Source organism: Ictalurus furcatus, chromosome 14 (genome assembly GCF_023375685.1).
Source record: "Ictalurus furcatus strain D&B chromosome 14, Billie_1.0, whole genome shotgun sequence".
NCBI classification, from domain to species: Eukaryota; Metazoa; Chordata; class Actinopteri; order Siluriformes; family Ictaluridae; genus Ictalurus; species Ictalurus furcatus.
The window spans coordinates 14,412,873-14,423,343 of record NC_071268.1 but is presented as its reverse complement, the minus strand read 5'-3'; the positions used below and the strand labels follow the sequence as shown (position 1 = coordinate 14,423,343).

Here is a 10,471-nt window from a genome sequence, read left to right as displayed (position 1 = left end):
AGTGACTCTTGGGAAGCATTGCCTGCATCTCAGTTCCCCCACTACATCAAATAACCCTATAAAAGAGTTGATATTTCACAGTTGCTTACTATTACTACAACTTTGTTTCATTCTGTTGAATGATTTAGTGAATGATAGCGTATTGCCTCAACCTTTCGTCCTTTCCCCAAAGCTGTTCGTGCAGTTTCCTGGCAACTAGTAGCTTCATTTATATAAAATAGTTTACATAAGCCTATACAGGATGGACAATGTTATTTAACTGATTACATAAATTCATTTAGGTTTTTGTTGCACCAACAAAAATATTCTCTCTGACGTCGCTCTAAAAAAAATTGTGGCAGATTTTAAAGAGATTAGGCTAAATTGTGGATTACAATTGCACAGTTTGCTCTTCTGATAACACAGCTAGATCACAGAAATAACGGGTAGTTAGTAAAGACGCTCAAGTCAAGCCTAAAAATAATTTAGTTAATTATAAATTAGCTATATTATTATTATTATTATTATTAATATTATAAATTATAATTGTTTATTATTATTATTATTTTTTTTTTACTAAGCCAGTGAGGAGGTATTTTCCCATTACGTTTGTCAAAATTTGAACATGTCTACTTACAAAATAGAGAATATGTTGAAACACATCGAGCTAGGTTTGTTAGACTTAGCAGACTATAATTGAGTGTCCAGTATTGACCTTGACTCCCTCGGGGTCTGATCCTCAAAACGGACAGTGCATTGACCATGTTTGACAATGACCCGGGATCAATGAAGCTGTAGTGATGCTCGTGTTATTTTGGACAGGACCTGCTTGGTGGCAGTGCCCCCGGTCAGGCCCCTAGAGGACAATAAACCAGGCAAAAGGGCTCTGCCGGTCAAAGGTTAAAGTCAGAGGTTAAGGACCACTAATTAAACGATGATTTCCTTTTAATTCCCTCGTGACCATTGAGCTGCCAATATGGTTGCTTCTTTTACAAGGTCACTGAATAAACGTGGTGTCCGGCTACAAGTTAATAACCTCTACAGATCTAACCTATAGCCTACACAGCAAAAAAAAAAAAAAAACACAGCACAGACTCTGTGAAAAGAAGAAGAAGAAGAAGAAGAAGAAACACAAGCAAATAAACCCCCCTAAAACCAGCGGAAACTAAAAGACCTCTTGGCGGTCATAGATAGATAGATAGATAGATAGATACATCACTTTATTCATCCCAGAGGGAAATTGACTTATTACATCAGCCCACCGAGTTAGAAGTAGGCTATATTATAAATAAATATTATAAATGAAACAAAATAAGAACATTGTAGATGTAAGCAGTAAAGTCTTAATCTTTTAGGCTACGAACAGTACTATTACAATTGAACTATGTTGCGTGTGCTACTTTCCTTTTATCATATGTGTCATATAGTATTTCATACTATTAGGGAACTGCTCGGTTCTAGACAGAACATTCATCACACTGGTCATGTGGGTAGAATGCCTTTATAATTTAGACTAAGACTACATTTCGATTTTAGTTTTAATCTTCTAAAAAAAATTCATATCCATTTGTCCTTTCTTTTCTATGAAAATTTCTATTTTTCGTGGTAGACTAGCTCATGTGATTATAAGTTTTCCCCATATGATGATGTTAGTAGTGTATAAACATGTGAAAGTGTATTTCAGAATGTTACAGCTACAATAAATTCAGGTAAACACATGTGACACAATGTGAATAATATACAACAACTGTCAGAAAATCACATCCTCAAACCACAGCCCTACATGTGAAAAATCAACATGTGAAAATAAAAATGTATGAAAATGTGTTTTAAAAAACAAACAAACAAACAAACAAGGTGTAAATTTTAAGGGAAATTTCAACGGTTTATTTAGACCCTATTGAGTGTAAATCCTATTTGCTTTAGTGTGTTAAACCAAATGTTATTTCACCAGAGGTCTCCGACTTGCTGCAGAGAGTGAACAATGCCTGCTTGTTTCTGCTAGCCAGACTGCCTCTGTGCTGCTGAGGATGTAGTGCGTTTGATAAGTTAGCATAAGAATGGTGTCGGGGCTTGTGAACTGCTCTGACCTCTTGACCTCTCCCTCTGAGGACATGAATAGCATGTCTCAGGGCCTGGCCGGTCTTTTCACGCGCCCTAAGACGTGCCTAAGCTCCTAAGCATGGTGATTTAACGAATGATCGTGTCCTCGGCTGCAGGGTTTGCTCTTGCACACACTGCCAGTAGTTTGTTTAAAGCGTCTCCAATAGATACACATGGCCATACAGAAAATAAGTGGTCTGATCTAAGACAAGGGCCCATTTACTGGGAAAGCTGCGGCCTAGTCTGTGTATCTGGCTTCTGTTCCTTTAATATAAAAACTGAGGAGGAAATTTGGTAACAGTGTATCCATTCAATAAATCTGATAAGAAATAGAAATATTGAGAAATACATCTCTATATCAAAACAATAATTCTTGACCCATATCAAATTTCATATATTGTGTATACATACAATCTCAGACAAAAGGGTACTAAGCTGCATCTTTCCTTGTTGCTGGAGTGCTACCATCAAGCACACACCTTTTATACCTGTAGTATGTATCTTTTACCTAGAAATGTGCCTTAAGCATCAGGCTTAAAGCACCTTTAAATGCTTAAAGCTTTATTCTATCAACATATAGTGCTTGGTCCATACTGAGATCCTCATATGGGACAGTTGGGTCTTAGTTTTCCTCCAAACCTGTCTGAAAGTCTGTCTGTCTGTCTGAAGACATTAATCAGTTTCCATAGTCTTCAGTGGCATGGACATCATAGCAAAGCCCTCAAGAGGACAGAAGAAGCAATTTTTGGTTTCTTTAAGAAGTTTTGATTGGTGTTTCATGAACTGAATGAACAGAAAAAAACTTTCATCATAGGAGTTTACATTATTTAAAGGGTTTTTTTGTTGTTGTTTTTATGATTCATTTAATTGTTTCTCCAACAAAAATTGTTAAACCCTTTTAATAAAAACTTTAAAGGTTCTTTATGAAAACAAAATAGTTTATCTATTGTTCAGTCTAATGCCTTTTACTGCCATTTTTATTTTATTTTTAAGGTTTAGTTTAATTCTATTATCAAAAGACTTTGAGTCATAATTCATATGGTTTCATAACCATACTCTTGTGTATTATGCCTGACAGAATATATGCTGAAAAACAAAATAAAAAAACAGACACTTTATTTAGGTGTGTCGATTAGAAGTGAGTAAATTCTGGCAGGATTTGTAAGGTGTTTGCTTTATCAGAAAGAAAAAAATAGTGCTAAATCTGATTATTCCAGAAAGATGTACTGTGGCCTTTTATAAACTATGATTTATGATAAACAAAACTAGCATGTTTGTACATGGAGCCGTTGGTAATGGATACACCATTTAAATCTCTACAGCAGCCTTTCTTTTCCTTTCTCATGAGGAGCTGCAGTCCGTGTGTGCTGTGCTCGTGTGTAGGAGGAGCCTGACCCCTGTTGGTCACATCTAGTTCTGCACCCCGTGTAAATGAGGCAATGGAAAATCACCTTCACGTAATAAACATTTACAATAACTTTTTTTTTTTTGCCGTATTCAGAATAAACTCCAAAAACTGCAAATAGATGTAGAATGTAATGAATGATGATTGTGAACAATAACAAAATATAAACGCCGAGAAATACAAAGAAATTGAACGCGTCCGACATTGTGCATTTTCAGGATTAAGACTACACAAACGAAGCTTTTTCATCTTCTCAAAAATAAGTGTTTAATGCTCTGACACTAGATATGCGCAATTTTATATTTGTTTAAGTTTACTTTAGGGAATGACTTCTAAATATGTTTATGGGAGGACAGAATTTTAAAATAAAGAGGGGGAAAAAAAGCGACCCCGGCAGGACTCGAACCTGCAATCTTCTGATCCGAAGTCAGACGCCTTATCCATTAGGCCACGAGGCCTGCAGAGTGATCTCGAAAGCTTCCTTATTAGTTATGTCAACGTCATGTCATGTCAAGACGAGTAAGATAGAAATATGTTAATTTTATGGTTAATAAAGTATAAACACAATAAACACTTATATATGCATTATTTACGTTTTGAGGGTTTGCAATTATTATTATTATTGTTATTATTTAACAAAAATGTCTCAGGATAGCTACCACTCTTAGCCACCTAGTGTCGCTGTGTAGAAAAATGAGGCGGATTTAGCGTCATACAAAATGGCTTCTTCGCTCGGTGTTATGTGATGTTCATGAACCTCGTGTTAAAGTTAAATGATGATCTGAACACGCTAGGGTTACTAACGTTGTGGTGACAGACACATCAATATTTCAGTTAATATATTTTCATTAATTGAGTAACTTAGGCGTATGGGGATATCTGTAAATTGTAGTCACAAATGTAAACTCGCTACGTGCTGAAGTTTGCATCTTCTGTTATGTTGATGCTTCTGGTCAGTATGATCCAGTGGATTGTCACTCTGGTATTGTTTAGTAACTGTTTCCTCTGTGTTGCTGCTTTGAAAGTAAAGTCATGAGCTTGATAGGTTCTAGGATTAATAAGTCATTCTGATGTTTAAACGTGTACGTTTGTATATTTGGTTCTGTTTATTTGAATTATTCAGGATGGGACTCATCCTAAGACATACTGAGGCAAGATGCTCCGTCTGGTGTCTCCTCGAAGGAGGTGGCGATGCCCTTCAGCTGCTCTGCAGAGGCGAAGGTGCTCAGCTTCAGCTGAACACAAAGTGCAGGAGCGCTCCACTCAGACCCGTGTGAATCCCCTCAACATCCAGATGCTCTCCAGGAACCTGCACGAACAGATTTTTCGCTCCTCAACTGTAGAGTACTCAAGTGAGGACATAGAGCGAAGCATACGACATTTGGAGAAGCATAAACTCTGGGGAAAGGAGGCATCACTGTTGAGTGATGTGGAACTAAAGTTACCAAATATGTATGGCAAAAACATTGATGAGCATTTTTGTAAACTTGCACAAAAGCAAAGCCTGCCTTATTTGGAGGCAGCTGGGCAGCTCCAGCGAGCACAGCTGCCTGACATGCCCCCGCAGTGGGCTTGGGAAGTAGGCTGGGTGAGGTACTCGCAGAACGGAGAACATATAAAGGTGGATTTTCCAGAGGAAAATGCTCTGGTGTTTGATGTGGAAGTCTGCATGGCTGAGGGCCACTGTCCCACACTGGCAGTGGCTGTTTCTCCAAATGCTTGGTGAGATATAGACTCAGGGGTCTTACCCTTATCTGCAAAAGGGAAGGTGTGGCCACAGCTTTTTATTCCAAACAATCAGGACCCATACCTGTTAGTCTGCTAGTCTTGTCTAGGACCAGTTGGAATCAGATATGGTGTCTACTTGGTTGAAACGAAAACCTGCAGGCACATCGCCCTTTTGCGGATAAAATTGGACACCTGCATTTTAACCCCTATTACATATTTCTGTAAAACTGAAAAAAAGGACTTACATATTTTTTTTTTTTTAAATCAAAACGTTTGATTGGAATTGTAATTTAAGGTATTACCAGACAACTTCATTTTTTAACTGACTTTAAATGAATGCTCTAGGTACTCATGGTGCAGTAAAAGGCTTATTGAAGAGAGGTACAGCTGGTCCAGTCAGCTGACACTAGCAGACCTAATTCCTTTGGAGACTGCAGCCAACTCCAGCAGGCCTCCTGGTGGACACTGGCAGGAGAGACTTGTAGTGGGACACAATGTCAGCTTTGACCGAGCGCACATTAAAGAGCAGTACCTCTTGAAGGTACACATTTGCTGTTGGTTTCATGAACCAAATATACTTTTCCACATTTTACCACGAGCTTCATCAGTTTTTCCTGACTGATCCCGTTGGATTATCTCTACATATGAATTACGCCTATAATCTATGCAGGGTTTATTTACTGATATTACTTACTAAATATGCATTTACTAATAGTTGCTCATGATCAGGGCTCCAAGATGCGTTTCCTGGATACGATGAGCCTCCACATGGCTATCTCAGGACTGACAGGTTTTCAGCGATCCCTCTGGATGGCCAGCAGGTATGGCAAGAGACAAGGACTGCATGAAGTCAAGCAGCACATGAAGAAGCTTCGGCGCCGCCCTGAGGGCCCAGTGGTCTGTGGATTTGGAAACATTTGATACAGATTTAGTTTTGCTTGTACCAGCCCTATTACTATATACTGGGGCTGCAGAATAATTGATGAAATGATAATTATGATAAATAATCATGGTTGTCATTTATATTTCATTTATATGTTTATTTCATTATTCAGACAACTAATAATATTAACATAATATTTGTATTGCACTTTATTGTAGGCAGAAAATGACAGTTATTTTCCTTCACATTTATAAATCTATGATTCAGGATAAAATTGGTGAATAGTTTATTGAGCAGATTTTACAACTGCTAAATATTAACACAATTCAATTTAAATATTTATCAATAAATCAATATTTTACTAGAGTATGTGACCAGACATTTAGCTAAATCATCAAAGTGATCACAATTCATATATAATGTAATTGTGTAGCCCTACTTGTGTTTAGGTATTAAGACTTCGTGCATGCTTTAGATGAATCATTTAACTTATAACTGTTTTGTGTGCTGTTTCTTAGATTGGTTCTTGGGACTGGGTCAGCATAAGCAGTATAAATAACCTAGCTGATGTCCATGCTCTCTATGTTGGAGGTGATCCTCTGGAAAAAGAGGCCAGGAATATTTTTGTGAAGGGCAGCATGAGTGACATTAGGAGCAATTTCCAGGTAAAAAACAGACTAACGTTTTATATACAGGCAGCATTATACATGTGTACGCATGCTCTGAAATACAGTCATCAAAAGGTTCTTAGAAAACCATGGCTTTACAAACATTCTATGTGAAGCTTATAAAAAATTATTCATTGCATTGTTTTACTGATTTATGCCTATAGGAGCTGATGCAGTATTGTGCTATGGATGTACTGGCTACTCATGAGGTGTTTATCCAACAATTGTCCCTTTTCCTGGAAAGGTATGATATTCCACATATCTTTCATCCTGTATTAACCTGTTAATCAAGTTTAACCTGTTAATCAACCTGTTGTTTATGTATTGCTGTAGGTGTCCTCATCCAGTGACCTTTGCAGGAATGTTGGAGATGGGTGTTTGCTACTTGCCTGTCAATCAGAGCTGGGACCGGTATTTGGAGGATGCCCAGGACACATATGACGAGCTTCAAAGAGAGATGAAAAAATCTCTGATGATTCTTGCAGATGATGCCTGTCAGTTATTGCAGGATGACAGGTACTGACCAGCTTTATGCTTCCAATCAGTGTTTAATCATGCACAGTTTATAAAAGATTTAATTTTATGTGCAAGAATTGATATATGTACATGTCTACTTAAATGTCATAAGTCAAACAGTCGTGCAGTCAACAGTCATAACTTGTAATGTAAGGTACAAGGAGGACCCTTGGCTTTGGGACTTAGAGTGGGATGTTCAGGAGTTTAAACAGAAGAAAATGACTGTGAGCAAGAAAAAGAAGGCAAAGCAGGAGGCTGAAAAAGCAGCAGCGGCATCTTCATCTGGCAACCCGGAGAAAGACTGGGATGAGGGTAAGACAAAAGCTATAAAGTACAATATGTGCAAACTATCAAAACATTTGTTTTTTGTTCTTCTTTTATTCTTAAGTTATATGTGTTAATGTGATCCTGTGTAAAGCCATACTTACATACGTAACACTAATAGTATTTTGTTATGCGTTTTTCATAACATTTTCCGAAAATAACATTACCTGATGTTATGAATATCTGCAGATCCAGGACCTCCAGAGGAAGAGGAAGGGATGAAGGACCCCAGCAGAGAGCTTGTGGAGCGGCTAAAGGGTACAGTGAGTTGCCTGCCGAAGAGGAGACAGCACATGCCTGCACACCCAGGGTGAGTATATGCATAACAAACATTCATAGAACCTGCCCCTCTTCGTTTTTCCTCCCTTCTCTTGACATTTCTGTCTGTTAGCTGGTACCGGAAGCTGTGTGTGAGGATGTCCGAGGAGGAGGACTGGTCTCCTGGAGCCATTCTGATCAGCCTGCAGATGAGAGTGACACCCAAGCTGATGGGCCTGACGTGGGATGGTTTTCCTCTGCATTACACAGAAAAACATGGCTGGGGCTACCTTGTCCCAGGACGCAGAGACAACTTGGAGACCACAGAGGACACTGAAGGACCTATATGTCCCTACAGGTACAATCTTTACTCTGTTTTTTATTAAGCACTTTTGTGAGTATTTTTGATATCAGAATTAGTAAGAACATATTTATCTATTATACAAGTTCTTTAAAATAAATTTGTTTGATATAGTTTTGTAAATTGGACATTTTAGTTGGCTGCACAGCATTGACATGGTTAACATTCACAATTAATTACATGTTTTTAGTAGTAGAAGTAGTAGAATGATGACATTTATTGACAATTGAATATTGACATTATTTCTCTGTTATAATAGTATTCTTTTTAATGATATTTTAAAAAGTCTTAATGTTTGTAAATGTAGATACTTTTTAATTTTATGGGTTTTAAATGTAATTACTATTTGTTACTGTTTTTGTATTTGCCATCTCTAGGGCAATTGAGAACGTCTACAAAGAATATTGTGAACAGAAAGGGAAGGAACAGCCACAGTGTTTGGATAGTCTGCCCTCAGATGACCTTATGCTAACTGACAGCAGTGTGTGGCAAACAGTAAGAAACTGAATGAAATGCAAGTCCATTGCAGGGCATCACGTACATACATTCACACCTAGGGGAGGTATATAGAATATCCAGTATACCTAGAATATGAACTGAATATTTTGGGAAGTGGGAGTAAACCAGAAAAACCTGGATCAAACCCACAGTGAAATATAGTACAGACAGTAACTTCAGGATGTAACTTGGGACTGCCAGTAATGCTGTACACTATGCATCCATGCCACCCTCCGATTTAGCAGACTTAACTAGTGAATTATTGTCTCTGTATAGCGGTTGAATAAAGTGTCTTTGAACAGCAAATTCACCAACCTGTGCTGGGCGCCATCCTTTCAGGACTGGATTTGGTCATGTCAGGTTTGAAGCTTTGGATTTTCAAATGAGCTGTACCTGACATCCTGAATGATCAGTATAAGATATAGTATGGTTCTCTCTTTTGGTTATGAGTGTGCTTATAGAGAACATGAAGTAAAACTTGAATTCAAGTTCGTTATTTTCTTGACTGGCCAAGGTCTGCAGCTCCAAAGCTTGCATTCCAGGGAGTCATGGCCCTGAGCCTTCTTTTATACTCATAAATGTTATGTAACATTGAATGTCTTTCCAATGGTTCAAGTGGCCAAAAAATCTCCAAGGATCACAGCAGGAGAATTGCAGAGGTTAGTTGCATCTTGGGGTCAGAAAGTCTCCAAAACTACAATCTGAAGTCACCTACATGTAGGTTTTGAAGGGTTTGGAAGGATTTGAAAGGTTTGGAAGGGTTTGGAAGGGTTTCAAGAAACTCTCCTCCAAAAACAAACTCGAGCATCTTCGGTTGGCCAGACACTACTGTAACTTCAAATGGGATCGGGTTCTATGGTCAGATGAAACCAAGATAGAGCTTTTTGGCAGTAAACACCAGAGGTGCTTTTGATGCACACAGAAGTAGCCATATGGAAAAGTACCTCATGCCCACGGTTAAATATGTTGATGGCTCTTTAATGTTTGGGGCTGTTTTTCTGCCAGAGGACCTGGATATTTTGTTCGTATTCATGGGATCATGGACCCTAACAAATATAAACAGATATAAAATGAAAACCTGACTGCCTCATACATCAAAACATACATCAAAATCAACACAAAAATGGTTTACTGACCACAAACTCAAGGTCCTGCCATGGCCATCCCAGTCCCCTGACTTGAAACCCATAGAAAACCTGTGGGGTGAACTGAAGAGGAGAGTCTACCAGCGTGGACCTCGAAATTTTAAGGATCTGGAGAGATTCTGTATGAAGGAATTGTCTCAGATCCCTTGCCATGTATTCTCCAACCTCATCAGGCATCATATTAGAAGACTCAGAGCTGTTATATTGGTAAAGGAAGGTAGCACAAAGCATTGACTAAAAGCGTGCCAATAATTGTTGCACACCTATATTTAGTGGGTTTTTTTTGTTTTGTTTTTTTATAAACCTGTTTTGTTTGCAGTTGTTTGATATCTATGAGAGCAGAGTATTTTTGTGAATTATTTGAACAAAAGATCAAAAGGTTAAACAAAGACAATTTTTCACAGCTGATATTTACCAAGGGCGCCAATATTAGTGGAGGCGGTGTATGTTTTCAGGTGATCTTAAGGCTGTGATTGTTGTGACAGTGAAAGTGACTAATACAATTAATTCCCTGACATTTCTTTTTGAAGTATGCCTCTGAATGTTTTTGGTGAAATGTATAATTAAATCTCTTAGAGTAGCAACTCTAGGAAACTGGACTCT

At 38.1% G+C, this 10,471-nt stretch overlaps 1 protein-coding gene and 1 non-coding gene across 4 annotated transcripts in view; one reads left to right on the top strand and one right to left on the bottom strand.

The window, feature by feature from the left end:
- Positions 1–3,690: 3,690 nt before the first annotated feature.
- The window catches only part of polg (polymerase (DNA directed), gamma), a 13,701-nt gene continuing 6,920 nt past the window's right edge, over positions 3,691–10,471 (top strand). Inside the window, exons 1-11 of one of the 3 annotated variants that reach the window (XM_053641815.1) lie at positions 3,691–4,439; positions 4,611–5,209; positions 5,561–5,756; positions 5,945–6,109; positions 6,617–6,763; positions 6,931–7,010; positions 7,100–7,282; positions 7,437–7,594; positions 7,796–7,916; positions 7,998–8,222; positions 8,603–8,720. In XM_053641815.1, coding sequence (XP_053497790.1) covers positions 4,644–5,209; positions 5,561–5,756; positions 5,945–6,109; positions 6,617–6,763; positions 6,931–7,010; positions 7,100–7,282; positions 7,437–7,594; positions 7,796–7,916; positions 7,998–8,222; positions 8,603–8,720 — 1,959 coding nt within the window. In that variant the 5' untranslated portion in view covers positions 3,691–4,439; positions 4,611–4,643. Of the gene's footprint in view, positions 5,210–5,560; positions 5,757–5,944; positions 6,113–6,616; positions 6,764–6,930; positions 7,011–7,099; positions 7,283–7,436; positions 7,595–7,795; positions 7,917–7,997; positions 8,223–8,602; positions 8,721–10,471 lie in introns of all 3 variants that reach the window. The other 2 variants (XM_053641813.1, XM_053641814.1) reach the window with 2 other exon arrangements.
- On the bottom strand, positions 3,873–3,945 carry trnar-ucg (transfer RNA arginine (anticodon UCG)). Its single transcript has one exon. It is a non-coding gene; the product is annotated as a tRNA-Arg (tRNA).